Raw genomic sequence first — 21,391 nt, 5'->3', positions numbered from 1 at the left:
AAAAACATATTTGCAAAGATTGAAATTCCATATTATTATAGGCATTTTAGTACTAAATCAGCAACTTCAATTTCAGGACACTGAAGGAGGTTTGTTAGTTCATCATCATCATCATCATCATCATCATCATCATCATCATCATCATATTTAAAGTATTATATATTTTTCTGTAGTCCACTTTGGTACTCTTCAGCTACTGCTGTGCTGCAGAGGTATTTCAGCAAGGTGAAATCTTACAGTGGTGTTATGAGGAAACTCTGCTGACAGCTGCCTAATATGGAGATTCTGACAGCAGAGTTGTTGAATTTTTAATTTATGCTTTCACCCCAAAATTATTTTAAATGCTTGGGTAATTGATAATTTTCTATCCTTTCAAAAAAAATTGATTTTTATATGGAGCTATTAGGGGTCACATAGAGGGAAATTAATGAATGACAGCTAGGAGCAAGCCAATAGTTCCCATTCATCCCCTCCTAGCAATGGAGATCAGTACTGGAGTACTGGAGATCAGTTTGAAATAGATCAATAGAATCCATGCAGGAAATAATTACCTGGAAGATGTATTGATAACCAGAATTTCCAATCAGCTTGATATCAATAACAGTGCCAAATCCTTGTTAAGCCAAATAGAGGTCAGATTGCAATGTGATGTCTATTTTCTTGTTAATTTTTGCTAACATAAAATTATACTATGCACCAAATTAAGTTAGCAGAGCTCTTGCTGTCCAGTCTGTAATGTAAAATGACATTACACATATAGCAGCTTCTGAGATATTTTTTCATTCTCTTTCTTTATTGATTGACTTTCTACAATATCTACACTACTTACTATTTTTAGTTTTAAAAACCACAAAAATGCTTAAGTATTTTATATCCAGAGTTTTAGACTATGAACCATGATTTGATTAGGTGTTTTCAAATAGTTTGTACGATTAGAAGATGACAGCATCCATTGGTTCATTGTTGAACAGGAAACTATTTGCCTGCAGCGTAGGAGATGGAAGTGTTAATGTTTTCTTCATTCTATAACTAAAGTAATTACAGTTACAAATGGCTCTCAAGCTTACAATTTCATACAAATCATTCTGTGAAAGTATCATACAATAGTTATTTATGATATGTTCTTAAACTGCTTCAAAATGCATATACATTTTTTTCAGCTTAATTTGAAGCCAGCTGTTATCAGCAAGAGCTATAATCAATCTGGGTTAAGATGTTCTATTTACTTAAGTGAGTCTCCTAATAAGTTCTGTGTTGGACTCTGGGAATTTTAAAACTATTATATACAGAATAACCATTTCCTTCTAATGAATTTTCCAGCTTTCCAAAACCCAAAAATCAGTTCCTAAGAAAATTAGAAATTATCTTTCTAAAGAGGTTTTGTATTAGTAAAATATTTTTGCAAATTAGAGATTGTTCTAAGAGGTATAAAAGAAGATTATTTCATGGCATACTAAAGGACCTTTAGGTTTTAAAAATAAATATGGTCAATAAACCAGAATTTACAAAATATCAACTCTTCATCAACTTTTTTACTGCTAATATAAACTAAAACAACATTAGAGTACATAAGAGAATAATAAAATCCTTTTTTAAAATAAACCAAAACCATACTGAAATTCACTCAAACACTTTGACATCCTGCAGATGTCCTTGTGATATATAATATTCCTGTGAATTTAAATCATTGTGGAGTTTGCTATAATGAAAGAAATACTTGAAGTCTGTTCAGTTTGTTAATGGGTCAACTTTTAAGATGCTTTTATACATCAGACATTCAGCTAACCACATTACTGCATTGGTGATAGCCTGGTAGTTGTTTTTCCCATTTTTCAAATATATTTGTATACAGGAGGGAATTTAGTAGGGTTGTTTGGTTGTCACTGTTGAGGGCAAGTTTAATTTGCTAAGGCTTTTCTTAAATATGAAATTGAGTTAAAAACCATGAACTGTTTTGTCATGTAGTTGTACCAGATTCTAGCTCTGGTATGTTTCTTATCTTGTAGGAGATGAAAGTTACTCATTTGTGTCCTGAGGTCTCTCAATCTCATTTAAACAGCTTATGAATCAATTTATTTTCTTACACAAAAAGAAATATGTTCAAAAGTGGTTGTTTAGGATATAATAATCAGGTAGTTTTACTGATACAAATTTAATTTAAAAGCATAATCTGCCTTATGTTCTTTCTCTGCAATCAGTCAGATAAGATTGGAAAGTTCTTTATGGCAATAGTCTAAAACTAAATCCATTTTAAATACCTGAAGCAAACAATCATTCCCTCTGCTGACTTCTTTTGCAATAAGTTATATATTTCTTATCTCAGGTTTAGTTGCTACCACTGTATCTATAGTTTTTACAGAGACCAGATGACATAGGTTTTTTGTCTATATCAAGCTACCTGTTAAAGGAAGAATGCAAAATCTTGTCTTACATAGGAATAATAAGAATGATGACGAGCAGGTAGAGAAGTGAAATCCTTGTCTTTTAAAATTACAACTGCTCATCACCATATTACTTATTGGGAAATAGTAGCATAATTGTGGTACAGAAAATCAGCATTGCTCTGCTAACAAAGAAGAAACAAAAATGAGTATTCTTTAATTAACTTTCTGAGGAATCACAGCTAGTGTAAGGAACAGCTACTTGTAGACCACTTTACAAAGAACAAGCACATGGAAAAGAACTGTACCAATTTAACCATATTTCTATCAGAATTATTCATAGAGCATATTAACTATTTTCTCTGCATATTAACTATTTTCTCCTTGATTAAGGACATTTGGGCTAAAAAGTACTGATAGCTTTTCCCTGACAACTAGTGCAGGAAAATTCTTGAGCTCTAAAAAGGGTGACCAGTCAAGGTGGAAATCTTTTCTACCTCCAACCCAGTTTGGTAGAAGATGCTATTATTAGATCAACATATTTCATTTAGAGCCAAATTTTTCCTTGTATGAATTCACCCTGCTGATTTCAGTGGGAGTTCAGCATGCACATCTGCAGGCAGATTTTGACTTTTTAAGTATTGGCAATCTCTGATCTTGGTTTCTGATACCCTGCTGAGAGAACTGACTAATACGTGTATAAAGACTCGTCTGCCGTTTTATGCCTCTGAAGTTCAGAATTGAGGTCAGACCAGAACATTTTTAAGAGATTTCTCTTTATCAGTTTATCAGAGGGAAGAATGAGACTTGAGCTTTTAGGAGGAGAATTAAACATTAATTTTTTAGTACCTAAGTGGCACGGTTATAGCAGGGACTCTGACATTTAGCATTGCTTTTTGTTTCAAGTTTGCCATATAAATGCAGCATGCATAGATATTAGTCTGATGGTGAAGTATTAACATTCCAAGACATGACATTAAATCAAAGATGCACTTGAACTGTTTTGGTTCTGTTCAAAAGCCTTCTTTTTCTTATGTCCTGGAAATGCAAATATTTAGCCAAGAGGGAAAAAAAGTTCAATGCAAGCAACACATTTCTTACTATGGGACCATTTTATTCAGGCTTTCCTAAGTGAGAGTGGCACAGGGATCTATGTGGCTAAAGGGAGCCAAATTATATCTAAGGAGTATTTATATCATAACTCTGACCTCTTATATAGGGTCTACTGAAATCTCCTATGCAAGGAAAAAGGACATACCAGAAATTATTATATAACCAGACACACGGACATCCACTCTTATAGGAGAGGAGGGAAAAGGGAAGAGTACCAGAAATTAATTTTAATGTTGTTTGTTTCTGTGATGAGGCAATTTTTTCCATGAAAAAATCTGTCAGCACTGTGTTTCTAATGAAACCTTTTCTTAAAACATTGACAAAATAAATTCTTGGGAACAATCAAGTGTGTAGATTCTCTAATGATATTGTTTCTATGACATGGAAAAATCAATGAGCAAAGTAAAATCAATTTATCAAGCTCCTGTGCTGGTACCCAGTAATTGTCTAGGGACTGTTTGATGTAGGGTGTGCAATGAATGTTAGATTGCCTGGAATGTTTATCAGGGAACCAGTGAGTTACACATTTCTCATTTTCATCTTTATAAATTTTAGGCCTCATTTTTTTTTGTAAAGTTTAACCCGTAATAAAACTTTATAATTGCTACTTAGCACTTTTATAGTGCTTCTCATGTTCCAGATAGTATGAGTTAATTTTTTCATCTTCTTTCTGAGACTGCAAGAGAAGTATTATCCTCAGTTTACAAATAGGGCAATTGAATCAGTGAAACTAATTTGTCCAGACAGCAATGCCACTCAAATTATTCTTATTCTCTTTAAATTTTACCTGAAAATTGTTTTATTTTATTTAGGTTCAATTGTTCATTGGATTAAGAATGATAGTTTTCATCAGTCACAACATAAGCCACTGTTCCCCATTTCCCAGAGTCACAGCCTTCTCCCCCTAAAAACATGTCTGTCAGGGCAGCCATCCAGAAAGATTTCAGCCTGAATGCCTGGAGAGGTGGGCACTGCTCATGACAGTTGCCCAGCCTGTGTCTGGTGCTGTTTTACAAACTCAAGATGTGTTTAATTTTTTAAGTTTTATTTAACTGTCTCCTTTTCAACATTTTGTTTTAAAACTCTTTCTTCCTACATTAGCCTAACAAGTCACTGTCACTTGCAGTTGCTAAAATCTACTGTTAGAACTGAATTCCTTCTCTGGAATTGTTGAAAGCTGTTCTTATTAGATATAAGAAGTCTAGGAATTTACACCTCGAGTAGGGCCATGGGAATCTCATGTGGTTTAATGAGTGCAAGGTGCTGCACCTGGGTTGGGGCAACCCCTGATATCCATCCAGGCTGGGGGATGAACACATTGAGAGCAGCCCTGCTGAGAAGGACTTGGAGTTGTTGGTGGGTGAGAGGCTGGACACGAGCACTCACAGCCCAGAAGGCCAGACATATCCTGGGCTGCAGCAAAAGCCCTGTGGGCAGCAGGTGAGGGAGGGGATTCTGCCCCTCTGCTCTGCTCTGATCTGGTGAGACCCCACCTGCAGGGCTGCGTCCAGCTCTGGGCTCCCAGCATGGAGTGAATCCAGAGGCTGCCAAGATGAATAAAGGGATAGAGCACCCCTCCAGTCACCACCCTTAGCACAGAAGAAAGGCTGAGAGATTTGGGATTGTGCAGCCTGGAAAAGAGAGAGGGCTTCAGGGGTAACCTAATTGTGGCCTTCCAGTAAAGATGGAAACATGGGGAGAGACTATTTACAAGAGCATGTAGTGATGGGCTAAAGGATAATGGCTTCAATCTTAAAGAGAGTAGGTTTAGATTAGATATAATGAGGAAATTCTTCACTGTGAAGGTGGTGAGACCCTGGAACAGCTGCCTGGATAAACTGAGGATGTTCCATCCCTGGAAGTGTTCAAGGCCAGGGTGGATGGAGTTCTGAGCAACCTGGTCTAGTGAAAGGTTCCCAGTCCATGGCAGAAGGGTTGGCAATAGATGATCTTAAAGGTCCCTTCTGACCCAAGCCATTCTGTGATTCTGCGTTGACCTGGTGACCCATGCCCACTCCACACACATTGTACAGAGGAGATGGGAATTTCAATAATAATTCAAGAGTTGGAACACAGAGCTTTCAAAAAAAGCTGCAGGTCCATCTGACCATGAATATCTGCAGATATTTGAGACTGACTGGACTGTAATAACTTCTTTTGGCTTTAAGCTCTTTGAAAAACATTATCCCCCTTACAAGAGGTAGTAATTATCAACTTTATGAGGCTAAACGTTGTAAAATACCTACAGGGTAAACTTAAAGACATGAGGGAAGAAAGCAAAGATTTCTTTTATGATCTGTATTAGCTTTTTGTTAGAAAAAATGAGGAATTCCTGAAGCTTGTTGTCGGAATTGTTTAATGTTGGTCAATTCTCAAAAAACAATCTGTGTTTTAGTAGTCTCTAAGCTAAGCTTTTGTATGTATCCATATTTTTCCTCTTGAGCTACAGCATCTGCCTGCTGATATCTGAAAGCTTGAGGTGTTTTGTTATGTTATGATACAGGTGTTGCAATCTTTCTGGCTTAAATGCTTTCCTTTTTTTTTTTGTCAGTGTGCTGGTTTTAAAACCCAGTTGGAAAATAAACCCCACTGAAACAGTTCCCTTCCCCCTCACCCTCCTCTCGATAAGAGGGAGACAAAAACAGAGATTCTGAATTAAGAAGAATTTACTTGAAAAGCAGCAATGCAATAAGAAAAACTACCAGGAACAGCAACAGCATTAATAGCAAAGGTATACAAAAGACTGTGTGATTTACATATAAAAAAGGATATTCACTGGCCAAGGCCATGCCTTGCCACCAAGATAAAAGGCAAAAATGGCCCCAGATGCTCCATGGTGCCCTTTTTCCCCACCCCAGCCAACATCCCATGTTTCTCCCAGAGTTGAGGATCCCTATTTCCACCACTCAGCAATGACATGGAAGGGATGGAGTGTGGAATACAGCCTGGGCTCACCCATGAGGCAGCAGCTCCATCCTGTGCATGACCCCCAGCCTGACCCTTCCCTGCTCTCTCTCATGACTACAGTGAGAAAACCAACTCTGCTCTGGCCCAAGCTGGGACAGTCATGAAATAGTGCATTTGCCTTTAAAATGCCATGCTGCTTTACAGAACAATAGGGATTTGCTTTGTAGCAACTATTTTCTGAGGAAAAGGAGTTGCTATAACCTTAAAGAGCTTTTAGTGGGGAACACAGGTTCTTATTCAACCTTTTCTGTTTGTATATCTAACATATATTGCGTACAAATTAAGTAATAGCAATAGATACTGTGTTATTAATGATTTAAAAACAATTTCACTGAGTCTACAACCTAATCATATATACTTTGCAAGTGTTTTTAGGTTTAATAGTGCTGACTGAAACCATACTAAAGGGAAACTTCGGAAACTTTCCTTTGCAAAATTTCTTTTATGTTTCTTGTGACCTTGGTGTGTCGTTAGACTTTCAGATCACACTTTGAAATCCTTCTAGTTATTTACAGTTCTGAGGTACTTCATCTCTTCTTGCAAAGTAACTGAGTAATTGACTTTGATTAAATATATGGAAAAAATTGGTATGGAGCTGTTTATAACACTTCAGCAGTCATGGGCTCTGCCATGACATGGTTAGAGTTGTTCTTGTAGAGTGAATTACAATCTAAATTTGCTTATTTACTTTTCCCCCTCCATGAAGGAGAACACAATTTCAGGATAAATGACAAGGCAGTAGCATAGCATGTATTTGTTCAGGAATCATAAAACAGTATATCAGCTGTTGATTAAAAATAAATAAATAAATACATCAAAAATTATAGTAATCCAGTGATCTATGTTTCAGGATAAGTGTATCTATTTATTAGTATGCTTCTGTTCATTAAATTAGACATCCTAATAAATAAATATTTTCTACTAGATATAACATTGCTACAAATTATAGCTTTTTCCCTCGAGAGTTCAGAAAAGAAGAAAATTAATACCTGGCATTAGTTCATATTTCATTTCATCTATTCAAATTTTAATAACCTTATTTTTAAAGAAATACTGAGTTAGTCTTCCAAATCGCAGGAAATAACTTTTGAAAAATGTAATGTTTTACTGATTTAGAAATACAGAATTCAAAATGGGAGAGAACTTAAAGGGAATTTGATTTTCTTCCTCCCTTGATGTTTTTTGTTTGAACTATTTTTATCCCAGAAGAGGATTTATATTCTACTGTAGTGCACTCTTGCTTGGTCATTTCTGAGTTTATAAAAATATATAGGATGGAAAATTAAATCAGCTGAAATCCATTTTGTCTCAACATCGCCTGTCCCCAGGAGCTCTACAATCAAATAAAAATACAGGGTGAGTTTAAAAGCAAGCTAAGTGTAGCATATTGAGCTGGAGGCTGACAAACCCTGGTTTCAATGAAATTTGAATCAGACTACACCAGCCCCCTCAAAGAAGAAACAAATCATTTTGAACGAAAAAGATGGACACTGTTAAACTGTCCTGGGACAGTTCAACGTTGTGTGGTTTTAAATATAAAATGAGAATTGCTCTGGCCCATGAATACTTCTCCACTTGAACACCAAGTGAGCTGAGGAGGAGAATCCTCAGTGCTGTGAACCTGCTGTGGCAGGTGTAGGGCAAGCACTCACCTTACTGTGCACATGGATCCTGCTCTGATTTGGCTGCAGCTGCTGCTTGTGTAAAACCTTTCCACAGCAGAAATTCATCTGACACAGGAGAACCTTTCTCCCTAAGTCATCTCATATTTTCTTCATAGTGCCAGATGTTCTTTTCTGTCTTTTTCACTGGTTGTGAGAATTGAGGTTTAACATAAGCCAGTGCTACCAGGAGACTCTTCTATTTGAGAGAATTCTTCACGAAAATGTCAGGCTGGCATGAGGCCACAGCCTTGTGTAAGTCCTGCTCACAGAGCAGGGAAACAGACTCTGTTTGTAGGCACTGCTGGCCTTTTCCTGAAATCTGCTTCACACTAAGTGTGAGAAATACCCATGATGGAACATGTAAGGGCATGATCATGCTCACAATTCTGGTCATACCTGAGTCCTAATGGGATGTAGTCATGAGTGCAGAATGAGTTGGGAGATGTTATTGAAAGGTCATTATCGATTGTCTTCAAGAGCCACAGCAACTGGGAAAGATTCTTGCATCCTGGAAGAGAGCAAGTGTCACTCTCACCTTCAAGCAGGACAAAACAAACGACTCTGGGACTTACAGGTTATTGAGCCTCACCCAAATCTCTGGGAATGTGATGGAACAGCTAATCTTTTAAACCATCTCCAGGCATTTGAAGGACTAGAAAGTTGTATCGGAGGCAAGTCATATGTGAGATAGTTGATCATCACAGTGGTTGATCCTGAATCAATATAATTTAATATTTGCATTAATGAAATGGTCCCTGGGACAGAGCTCACCTTCAGTAATTACCCACTTGATACAAAAGTGGGAGGAACAGCCATTACACCAGATGGTTGTGTTGTCATTCATAGAGACCCTGACAGCATGGAGAATTACACTGAGGGGAACTTGTGAAGTTCAACAAGGAGAAATGCCAAGTCTTGTGTCCTGGGAGGAAGAACCCCAGGTAACAATACACATTCAAAACCAATTGGCCAGAAAGCAACTCTGAAGAGAAGAGCATTGGGGTACTGGTAGACAAACAGCTGACAGGAACACACTGTTAAAATCCAGTTATTACAATTACTAGGGAGATGCCTCTGCCTGAATTAAGGTGTAAACAAGACCATATGCTGAAGTCAATAGTATGGATTTTATTTAACAGTAAAATGTGAGGTAGAGAGATAGAAAGAAATAGAAAATGATTGAGGGGAGAAGAGGGAGGGGAGAAAGACAGTGAGAGAGAGAAAGAGATCAGATGGAATGATAGTCACCGCCCATGGATCCAGCCCAGAATATCCCATTGATCCTCTTCACCCTGGGCTTCTCAGTAGTGGGGGTTCCAAGGTTGCTCAAAACTTCTCACCATTTATACACTTCAGGAAAAAAAAAAAAGGAATCAATGCCCATTGCCTACACAGCCCTCTCATTCAGTTGGGTAAATGACTCCCTCACTTCCAATGCTAATTAGTCCCATTTTGTTCTTTCTCTTCATTTGAGTCAGTGGCCTCCTGTTTTCAGCCAGCAGGCTATGGTTCTCCCCCCACCAGCCCCAGCCACAGCCAGCTACCAGCACAGCTGCTGAGCTGGCCTTCCCACAGACTCCTTGCAGTGAAACTTCCTTCTCCCCAGCTTCACTTTCCTTTCCTTAGACCTGAGATGATTTGACATTAGTACCACCTTTATCATATCTCAACTTCCTGTCAGGTGGGCTAACTCACAGTTCATATTTCAGGAATCCAGAAGGCATATTTGGGATGAGATGGGCTTTGGTGTCACAGATGAGCAGTTGCTTCTTTGCATGCTTTGCTACAGTGGCAAAGTCCTTCAGCGATCTTAGGAGCATTTGACCAAATTGTGATCTTTAAGTCTCTTACCCAGACCCTCATGGCAAAGAAGGCTGACAGCACCCTGGGTGCATTAGGCAGAACATTGCCATCAGGGTGAGGGAGGTGGTCCTTCCTCTCTGCTCAGCCTTGGTCCGCCTGGAGGGCTGGGTCCAGTTGTGGGCTCCAGGGTATGAGAAAGGCATGGATTTCACTGCAAGAGGCCTAGTGCAGGACAACAAATAAGGTCACAGGACTGAAGCACTTTCCTGTGAGGAGAGGCTGAGACAACTGGGACAGCTCAGCCTTGAGACTCAAGGCAGCTCAGTATTTTATCAGTGTGTATAAATTCCTGATGAGAGGGAATGAAGAGAAAGCTGGAGCATTCTTAGTACTGTCCACTGACAAGAGACAACGGGCATAAATTAAAACCCATCAAGTTCCACCTGAATATGAGAAGAGACAGTTGTGGCTGTTCAAGCAGTGGCTCAGGTTGCCCAGAGAAGTGATGGAGTCTTGATCACTGGAGATATTTAAAACCTGACTGGACATGGTCTTGGGCAACTGGCTCTGCTCTGAGCAGAGGGGCTGAGCTAGATGACCTCAAGAGTTGCCTTCCAGCTTCAATCAGTCTGTGATGACAGTTCAGAGTTTTGTGAGAACTGAAACATTTTTTAGTGCATGCCTTTGCAACGATTTTCATTAGATATACAAAATTATTTAGAAAACATTATGCATTTAAAAACTAATAACAGTAAGAAATTTGTGTTCTTGCCTTTGGTTTTTGTACATGTCCAAGCTTGCATGGTCTTAAAAAGTTTATTAAGAAGTGCAAAACATTTAATTCCTAAATATAGTTGCTATAATATTTAGTCCTGTATAAAGACAAGATATGAACTGCCTAAAGAGTAAATACCATTGCTGGAAAACTAGAGATGGTTTTCAAACTATTTTTTACTTCCTTTATAAAAAGCTAAGAAAAATGTTTTAAATTCCTCATGTTTAGGCTTGTAAAAATGAACATTTGTGGAAGAGGATACTATCTACTGAGGTCTTACATTTACTGTCTCTGGGGGAAACTAACTTCAGGATCAATTTTAATTTCCAATGTTGTGCTCTAAGCATAAACATAGTGTTCAAATCACAGGCTGGTGTTGCTATAATTGCCAGTCCATAAAATTTGAGAAATAAAAATCTAGAGATGATGCCAAATTGCCTTTAACATCTTATATAGGCATCGTGCCAGCTCCATCCATAACCAAATAGATAGAGACTCATTTCCAGGAGCTGGCACTGAACATTTAAATCGTTTGATGCATTGGTGAAATGAAGTTTAAAGTCTCTTTTAACTCCTGTTTGCAACAAGAGAAGGGTACTGCAGTATATGCACCATGAGATTCATGGTCCCTCTGCCCACGAGTATGGGAAATTCTAATGAGTCTTCATTTTTACTATTGTGTTCAGGGTGACTTAAGAAAATATAGCTGGGATAAAATATCACACAATAATGCTGGACTAATTGTCCATATGTGGTCTCACACTGATTTTTTTAAACCTGTTTACAAGTCCAAGTATTGTTAAGGAACACAAAGGACAGAATACCACCCAAAATGGATCTGCCCCCTAGCTATTTTTCACACCAAAAATGTTGCAGGTAAGTAGGAGCCAATAGGAATACTGACTATTTTAAATCATAATTGTAAAGCTTAATACCTTGTTTTAAGTTTCTTATTGAACAATTGCATACCAGGTGCAAATAAATAATTATTAGATATTGTCTGTTTATTAAATACAATTTTTAAGACAAATATAGCTAAACTCTATCTCAATACCACTGAGGTGTGCATAAGGATATATGACTTTGTATGTGCATGCTGTTATTTTCCTTCGTCAGTGTGGCAAATGCTAAGCAGCAATGATTTCATAGTCAATAAAGCTGCTTAAATGCTGCTTGTTCTGACAAGGCACTCTTGTGGACTACATCTAAACATACATGGTAGGTGTGTGGATCAAGTAGGAATAAGGACTGCAAATGTAAAAAAGCATTTTTAATGATCCATTGGCAGTCTTCAATAGCAGACAATAAAGAAAAAAACAATCTTCATTTTAGTCTTTCTCTGTGCACAAGGAATATTTGATGTTCTGGGAATATACTTCCTTTTCAGGGTGTATTTTCCAAATGGCTTAATGAGATTTAGTCACCCTATTCCATTAACATCAGTGAGCTGGAAGTTACAGGCACTTGATTGAATTTTGATTGGAATCCTGAATTCTGTGTCTGGCTTGTCAGCCAATGGTTGAGAATGTGGTTGAGGGAGAAGGGGTTAAGAAATAGAAAATATGTATTGTAGAGTCAGTGTTCCTTCCTGAACTTTATAATGAACTCAGCAACAAAAACTCCATGAAGCTAGAAAAACATTTACTATTGATTATATATATTATAAATATATACAATATATTTTATATATGTGTGTTTATATACAAGTATATATAAATGTATTATATACATATATATAAGTATGTACAATTAGCATAAAATACATAATGCTCATATTGAAATAAGCTTGTTTTCTTTCTTTTACTCTTCTACTTGAATGATTAGTGAATATTCTTTGAGTTTTTATGGAACCAATTTAAGAATCCTAAAAGAAAAAGGAAACCTTTTCATGGCATTGAAAAAAAACCCTCCCCCTTTGGTGAATCTTTAAATAAAAAGAAGTAGATATTTTTTTCTCTCTTCTGAACATTGGGCAGCCTTCCAAAGCAAAATCAGTCTGTGTTAGGCTTCCATAAATAAAAGATAGGATAAAACCAGCCACATGGCATGTGAAATGTGGAAAAAAAAATTTGAAAAAACCCTAAGCATCAAATTTTCATAAATGGAGTTGGAATTCTCTGGAAAGATGTGAGGGCTACCTGGTGGTTTTTACTACTTTGGAATTGGATACCCAAAGCACAAACAAATTTAATGAAAAATATGCAGAAAACGACTTGCAAATAATTTTGGGAGGCTTATCCTGCATCTTCTAAAATACCTTAGAAACAGATCTGTAATTACAGGCACTAGCCTGAAATCCTTTTGGAATTGCAGTTCCAACACTAAATAGAAAATACATAAGAAAATCCAAGAGGATAACCAGTAGGGAAAAGATTTGTCTTGGTGCTGAGCACTGCAAGTTCAAAACATTGCTATCATAATAGGGATCATTATGAACTAAAGGTCAGCTACTCTGCAGGGACAAAAATAACCCAAAAAATCCACTACAGCAGTGCTCAGTTTTCAGAAAGAAAGCTGCACACAAATGAGGAAGCCTGCTGAAAAGGAACCAAAAGGACAAAGTGTGTGAAGGCAGCAGAGAGGTGCTGCACCCTGAGAACCAGTCCATACCATCCAAATGGATTCAGAACCACCTGGAAAGATGGCGTGGCTAAAGAAAATAATAAAGAAACCTTTATTATTGGAAGAAAAAATACAAAGAACAAATTGTCTTGATTAAGATCATTATATCATCAGAACCAGATGGTTGTTTGGTCAAGTGTTCTAATGGAAGTGTAAAATAAAAAAGCTGTATCTATTAACAGCATTTTCTTATTTAAAATCAGGAGGTTTTAATGAGGAGCGATGAGGGACACACATGGTGAAAATTTTCAAATAGTGCACATAGTCAGGCCTGTGGACCTACAGTCAAGGAAATCTGGGAAAGTATATTCTGCAGAAGAGAGAACAGGTTTGTAAAAGTAAGTGTGCCTCACATCTCCAACTGTGCCTTTAAGGATACATGGGCATAATGTTTAAGGGGCTATAGGCCATTCGCCATTCCCCAGGGATTTTAAGGATGTCTTCCAGCAAAGAAACTAAGTTCCACTGAGAGAACATGAAAGGTCTTCTAGTGGATAAATAGCCAATTATTGGGAAACAAGAAGCACAGATCAGTTTTCCTAAAGAGGAAGCTGATGTGCTCCAGAAGGTCTACTCTGTCCAGCATGTATATAGGTTTAAAAAAACCCCCAAACTCTAACCTAAATGTTAAATTTATCAGAGGATATTTTTGATCATAAAACCCTGTGTTAGTCCAAAAATCAAGTATGGAATACCTTGGAAAAGATTCCATCAAGATCTGTTTGACATAAAAATACAGCTCCTGGCTCCATAATCTCTGAGACTCAAGTTGCTGAGCTGGAGGAGTGCAAGGAACAGGGAAGCTGATGCTTTGCCTTGCTTCCTTCCTTAAGGAATTGTGTTGGCTAATATCAGACAAGGGACTGGGCCAGATGAGCTCATCATCTGACTGATTTTGGCTACTGTGTGCTCTCCAGAGTTTTAGTATTTGTCTGGTTAGGATGCCTGTGGTATGTGTATTCTAGAGTCCTTGCTCATTTTCCAAGGCATTTTGAAATATTTTCTAACAAGACTGTACGGATCATTTAAAATCCAATCTACCACCTACAGTAACACAAAGCATTGAAATTCTGTCTTGCATAAGGACAGTTATAATGAAGATAATTTGGGTCTGGTTGTCCTATAACTGTTCATACTGTGAACTCATTTGCACTCTGAGCAATTTAATAGGTACATCTCCTTGTGATAGTAATACACTGCTACTCACCATGTATTTTGGTTTTTAAATGACCAACAATATAATTCTTTAATTTTGTTTTGTTATATGTTTAGTGTTCTTTATGCAGAAGGGGAAAAAATAGAAAAAATCAACCAGTCTTGTATTATACAAAATTATTATTAGAAATATAAATATTTCTGTAACACATTTCCAGTAAAAATTCTAAATTTCTGCTTCTACAGATGCTTAGCTCTAGAATCATGTAGGCTGACTGATGGACTGGATGTCTGTGATAAACTATTGCTTAAAGAAGGCTTACAGTTGCTGACTCCTTAATAATTCAAAGTCACATTCCAAATCTTTCTGTGGTTATTTTTCTCTTTTCTGTCTACAGTTTTCTAATTGTAAGCTTATTGGCATTAATTAGATAGCGGCTCATTGACCAGCATTCCTTTTTTTGTTCTTGCTGTTTATCATGCTTGGATTTGGCCAGCTAATGAAAACACTAGCAAAAATTCAGGCTTAGCAATAATAGAATACAGAATATTGAATTTAAAGGCAAAAACTGTGGTATTTGTGCATTGGAATATTATTTTCACATTGCAGAAATCATTATCCTTGCAGCACAAAAAAAATTAATTAGGACATCGATTGAAGAGAAGGCAGAAGATGAGTTTTCTTCTTTACTTCCATGTCTATTTAATTTCTTTTGTGGGTGGTTGCTTCTGTGCCATAGACTTTTTGGTCTGTAACATAACTTACAGTCAAAAAACATGCTGACTAATTATGAAATATTTTCTATTTCATTTTAAGTTAGGTATAATGGCTAATATTATTTACCTAATAATTAATGTCAGTGTTCAAGTGAGACCAGTACTTTCAAGTCCAAAATGCAGAGGCAAATAATTGGTCTGAAATCAGCCAGGTACTTTAATATATGTTTAAAAACAAGTGCCTGATAAGGCCTGTGTGCTCTGCCTAAGCAGTGATGTTTTTCAATCAGAAAAATACCTGACTCTAATCCCATACAAATAATAGAAAATTAACTTGATTTAGTACAGGAACTGCATTAAAGTGCATTGTAGTGTGGGAACTGATCTTTCCATCTATTGATTGGCATTTATTCTGTCAGTGGTTTTGTATTTTATATATATTATATATTGTATATCTTTTTATATATAGTGTGTCTATTTAATTTTTATTATATATTACCTTCATAATATATTTTCTGTTATAAGATATCTAAATACATACACGTCTATCTATATTTTATGCAAAGTGGTCATTGGTGACACTAGATTAGAGGTGTTCTCTCATCTTGGAAACAAAGCAACACAGGAGGAACAGAGCTGATCTTTCCAAGCATAAGCCACAGAATCATGACCAGGCACTCTGGGCCATGATAGCAGATCACAGGAAAAAAAGCAGTAAAACAACAATTTGTAAGTGAAGTGCTCAGATAGAGGTGTATATATTTCTGCAGCCTTTGAGGCCTTTACTTTACAACAACAAATGTCTACTTTTACAGCATGTTGTTTGTTCTCTGAACTAACTTGCTAACTAAAAAGTTCAGGGTAAGCACATATGTAACTCTCTAGGGTAAAACCAAACGTGAGCTGTCTTCCTTTTCTTTGTATTTCAGACCTTGCTCAGCACTAGGCCATAAATCTGTTCTCACCAGTAATGTCAGTTCTACTCCAGTGGTATAAAACTGGTGAAATGGGGAAGTCAACTGTTATGTCATGAACTTGATGCATGCATCTTCTCTCATGTCGTGGCATTTGCATATTTCTCTGCACTTCCTTTACAAAATACACATCCCTTCTGATGGTGTATTTTAGAGATTGATCATTGGAGTCATTCACTGTATGAGTACCACTTAAGGCAGTCTAACTCCTTATGTTGCAGGGTAATTTAACATAATTGATGGAAGTCAAGTCTGGTTTTAAAAGATGTTTGAGGAATAATTTTTCAATGATGTTTACCTTTAGTGCTCTTCATGGCATTCTAATGCCTATGAATGTCTTCATATTATTTACTCTTAAGGTTCACTCACTGAATGGGCTTTTATTTTACCTTATTTTGCATCATGTGTTGATGAAAAGATTACTAGGCAATAATTTCAGGTTATTTGATGAACTTAAATGAGATGCAAACCACATGTGGTTCATATTAAAAATGCTGAGAGAAAGGAGCTATAGAGCAGACTAATCTAGCAAGTAAATTATTCTGCCTTTGTGTGCAGACATCATATGGCAATAAAACATGAGCCTGAGAATGACAGAATTTGTCCCTTAGAAATTACTTATTGTTACATTTTGAAATATTTTATCACATAAAAAATTCATAAATGTCTCCTTAGAAAATATAGATATGGAGCAGTGAAAGATCTAGACAGAGATTCCTCTCCTTGATAAAGTCATGGTGTGCTGAATTTATCTGAATGTACCCTGATACATCATGGAGACATCCTCATCAGGTTGTTGGTTTTAAAAAGAAATTTGTAACTGGCAGATTCTGGTTTTCACATACATTACTGAAACTAGTAACTAAACTGCTTTTATGCGTAGTTTTAAAGGTTATCTTAAAATAAACATTTTTTTTTTAATATGAGTATGTATGCCAGTTTGAGATGCAAAGCATTTTTTTAAATCTTTTTTTCTCTCTTTTTTTTTAATGGACTTCCCATTATTAACCTTTTTATTTGTAACACACACAATACCCATGGTAAAACGATGCCCTTGGGTCTATAAAAGTTTCATCATTTTTCCATTTGTCATATCTGTGAACAGCTGTCTTCTTCTGTTTTCCTCTGTTAAACTACTCATCACTCCTATCCATCTTGACTGAGCATGTTAAACACAAGTAAAGGATGAAGCAGGAAACAAGTGTGTCACAGACATCTTTTTGTGAAAATCTTTTCTTGGGATGTTTTCCCTTCTGAGAAGCTGAGGCCTCAGAAATAAAATGTAAACAATAGTTATCTGCTGCCATGGAATTCATCAGGTGGATTTTTGATTGGGCCATCTTGAATGTTTACAATTAATGGCTCTGTCCAAGCCACAGATCTTTTTTATTTATTCTTTTCTATTCTTAGCTTAGCTAGCCTTCTGAGGAAACCTTTTTCTTGTATTTCTTTTTATTATAGTTATAATGTAATATGTATATATATATAATAAAATAATAAATCAAGCCTTCTGAAAATGGAGTCAACATTTTCATCTCTTCCCTCATCCAAGAACCCTTGTGACCACTGTCACACAAGTGTGCTCTGCAGTGCACCTCCCAGTGGGTGTGCTGGTTAGAAATTTGGCTAAACTGGGCAGAATGGCTGTGAAGGTTCCAAATTCACAGCACCTTCTGAAATGCCAGGCCTTACACTTGAGACTAAAAGTCCATATGAAGTTAAAGAAACAGACAGGCAACTGAATCATGGAATCATGGCTGTATGCACTTTCCTTTCAGCTTGGCATGTAATATCTTTACATTACTAGTCAGTTGGTAGCAGAGCCCATATTTTTTGAAGTTAGTGCTCTTATTGATTTGTATTTATATTTTATTTACACAGGTTTATCGGGCAGAACTTGTTCCCCTTAAGGAAAAGGTGCACCACGTCAACGAGCTCGCTCATCGCTTCACTCCCCCTGATCTTCAACTCTCCCAGTACAACCTCAGCTGTGTGGAAGACCTAAACACAAGGTGGAAGGTGCTGCAGGTATATTTCACATTACTTTCTTCTTTGTGCTGCATTTAAGTAAATATTTCTGTTTCTCTGTGCTTTGTTCCCTGTGGGATAGCACCAAAGGCGTACCGAGGAATGAAAGATGAGAAAGCCCAAGAAAATGTTTTATTGTTACTATTCATAAATGCATTAGACAGAGGCCCAACCTGATATTGTTGGTGGTTTAAAAATATAAAGGGCAAGCTACACGTTTTGCACATATTTCAAAGATAATACATTATCTTCCTCAGAGCTCGGAAAACATTGTGAACAATTCACTTTCACTGTAAATTATAGCTTTGATTTATCAAATCCAGATATTTGGAAAATAAATTTTTCATCTCATCTGAAGATACTTGGAGACAGTATGTCAGAGTGAGATGTTCTTGCTGATAGAACAGATAGTTAATTGAAATATTATGTCTTACTGTCTTTTTTCATATTTACTTAAATGTCACTTGGAAGATACAGAGAGTAAGGTGAAAGCACTCCAGTAAATTTTTAAACACATCCTGAGGGGAAAAGACATAAGTAACTTTGAAAGGTTATGATATACTAAAGGCCAAGTTGTGACCCTTGGAAAGAGGAAAGACACGTCTGTTCCTATAATATAATTTTTCTACTTAAAAGAGAGCAGAATTTGAAATGTTTTGAGAGGCAGAGCTCATGTTTTTAGAAGAGAAAAAACTAGCATAGACTGAAATAGAAGAGATCAATTGGAGTGAATATACAATTATTTGGACCAACTGTTCCACATGCAAGATCTGCAGGACACTTACACCAATGGCACTTTTTTTAGACTATTATGTATTTTTCCATCTTAGGGCTAGACATTTTTATGTTTGACCAGCACTCCATTTAGATGTTATACCCTTTATAGAAAACTGAAATTTTGGCCATGTAATAGAAAACGCAAAAATGAAAATTGTTTTTGTTTCATGCAAAAATTTTGTTTCATTTTCCTTCTAAGGTATATTCCTGTTGTTTGTTTCTGGTTTTACAGTTGTTCAGTATGTTTCTTTTTCATTCGATGGTTTTGAGGTTTTTTTAAAATTTATTTATTAATTGCCTTTGTTATGCCAATGTCACCTAAAATATCAACTTTAATATTTTCATCATTTTTTTCTATACATTTCAGTCTATTTTTCTGTGTCTTTCTTTTACACTGATTATGTTTCTCTCAGGCTTTTCTTAATTCTTATTTTCAAAAAGCAACTCTTTGTGTCCCTGCTGTTCTCTGTCTTTCCCCATCTTTCCTCCCTTACTTCTCTTTGGGTTTTTTTTCTGTACTCCACTTCTTTATTTTCTTAGCTTACTTCCCTTCTTCTCCCTCCTCAAAGGTGTGATCTCTCTCTCCACCCTTGCCATATTCCTAATGGGGAAAATATTTCTTATCCATGTACCACATTTCTTAGAAAATATCACTTCAGGAAAATCATAAAACAGAGAGCTCTCTGCTATTGATTGCCAGAAAAATACCCAACCTTGGTTATGTGTAGGAAAAGTGCATAAAGACATAAAATTTATCACATCTGAAACATTTTGTAGAGGAGGTAATCATGTCTCACTTGTTTCTTTATTAACACTGGGAACTTACATAAGATTAGAGGAGGAAATGTATCCTCTTAAGCCAAATCTTACAAAGATTTAATATTATATTCAGTTTATAATCATAAGGCCAACTGTAGTCAGCCATTTGCAGTATTGCACAGTGGTTCTACAGTGAGAGTAGTGCTGTTAGTGAATAGAACTAAATATTCCTCCAGAATCTTCCCAGAATTCCATTTGTATTTTTGCAGTAAGGCATGTTTGCCATTAATTTACCTGGTTTGTATTCAATTTTAGTGAATATACTCCAGAGTATTAGTGGTACAAAAATGTATAGAAAGCACTCAGCCATTTACAGGCTTAACCAGTCTCCTGGTTTTGAAGTGCTGTGTGGAGTGCATTTCATTAATGAAAGCTGATGCACTCAGCTCAGTCACTGAAAACTGTGTCATCTTCTATGGACTTTGAGTGGCTTCCTGACTTTAATAGAATAGTTTTGAGGAAAATATTCTGTTTATTTTTTTTAATTTTTTTTAAACATTAAAGGAGATGAAATCTTTCTGAGGAGCTACTTGTTATGAATTTCACAAGAAGCTCTCATGTGTGCTTCAAACAGTCTATGTAATGAGCTCATCCTGGGGTGGAATGTGTCTTGCAAACTCTTGCTTACTTCCAGTCAACATTTAGGGAGCCAGGAATCCCCTAAAATTGGTGGGAGTTATACCCATTTCACTAAGTCAGGGATCTGGTTGATGTAATGCTGGTCAAAGGGCAAAGCTCCTGACATGTAAAAGAATTTACAATTATCCCACAGAGAACATAGCCTTCAGTTATCAGGAAGATTTTTTTTTTTGTTTAAATCAAACTTTGCTTTCATTTAGAATAGTACCTTTGATAAGCTAAAAAATACAGTAAGAACAGTGTTTCATCAAAAAATGTATCAATTAAGATATTTTGCTATGGTATTTATATTCTAGTGCTTTTACTTTTGAAGCTTGGTAGTTTGAGCACATCAAAAACCTAGAGCTAAATCAGCCCAAGGTGTTTTCCAATCTAAACTTTTCTATAATTCATTATTTATATCCATATATATATATAATGATTGCCAAGAAGCATAAGCCCTAATTTGAGTATCATTCCTAACTCCTCAGCTGACCTTGCACCAGTAGCAGAGATTCTGCAGGATGTGGGGATTTGAAGATTGTTGTGGAGCAAAAAGCATGCATACTAGTGTAATAAGTCTTGCTGCAATGAATTATTTCAAAAACCAGTTTCCTCTGTGTGCTTCACAAATATTAGCTGATTCTTTCAATCTGTGGTGAGAAATATGAATAAATCTTACCATCTGTATTTCCAGAGGTACTAAAATCAAGAATATAAAAGCCAAAAAGGAAATCCCTTCTCCCTGAAATCAGTGTAAAATTGTCAGTACGCATCAAAGTCTTGCTGGCCAGTGAATCTCTGAAGAGCTGAATCACAGGGGCAGCATTCTGGGCAGCAATCCTCAGCTCACACACTGCTTTTTAGTGGGGTTGGACACTAAGGCAAGGAAGTTGTAGCTAAATATAAGCTGAAATCAGCAGTGACCTATTGTAGCAGGTTTTAGGTTTGGGCTTTTTTTAATTTTACTTCACCCTC

General features: G+C 36.5%; 1 protein-coding gene across 2 annotated transcripts in view; it reads left to right on the top strand.

The window, feature by feature from the left end:
- Positions 1-21,391, top strand: part of DMD (dystrophin) — a 1,160,174-nt gene that overhangs the window by 978,836 nt on the left and 159,947 nt on the right. For both annotated transcript variants that reach the window (XM_059491405.1, XM_059491401.1), the window contains exon 60: positions 18,053-18,199. In XM_059491405.1, coding sequence (XP_059347388.1) covers positions 18,053-18,199 — 147 coding nt within the window. The remainder of the gene's footprint in view (positions 1-18,052; positions 18,200-21,391) is intronic.

This window comes from Ammospiza nelsoni, chromosome 2 (genome assembly GCF_027579445.1).
Source record: "Ammospiza nelsoni isolate bAmmNel1 chromosome 2, bAmmNel1.pri, whole genome shotgun sequence".
Classification (NCBI taxonomy): domain Eukaryota; kingdom Metazoa; phylum Chordata; class Aves; order Passeriformes; family Passerellidae; genus Ammospiza; species Ammospiza nelsoni.
This window is presented reverse-complemented; position numbering and strand designations above follow the sequence as displayed.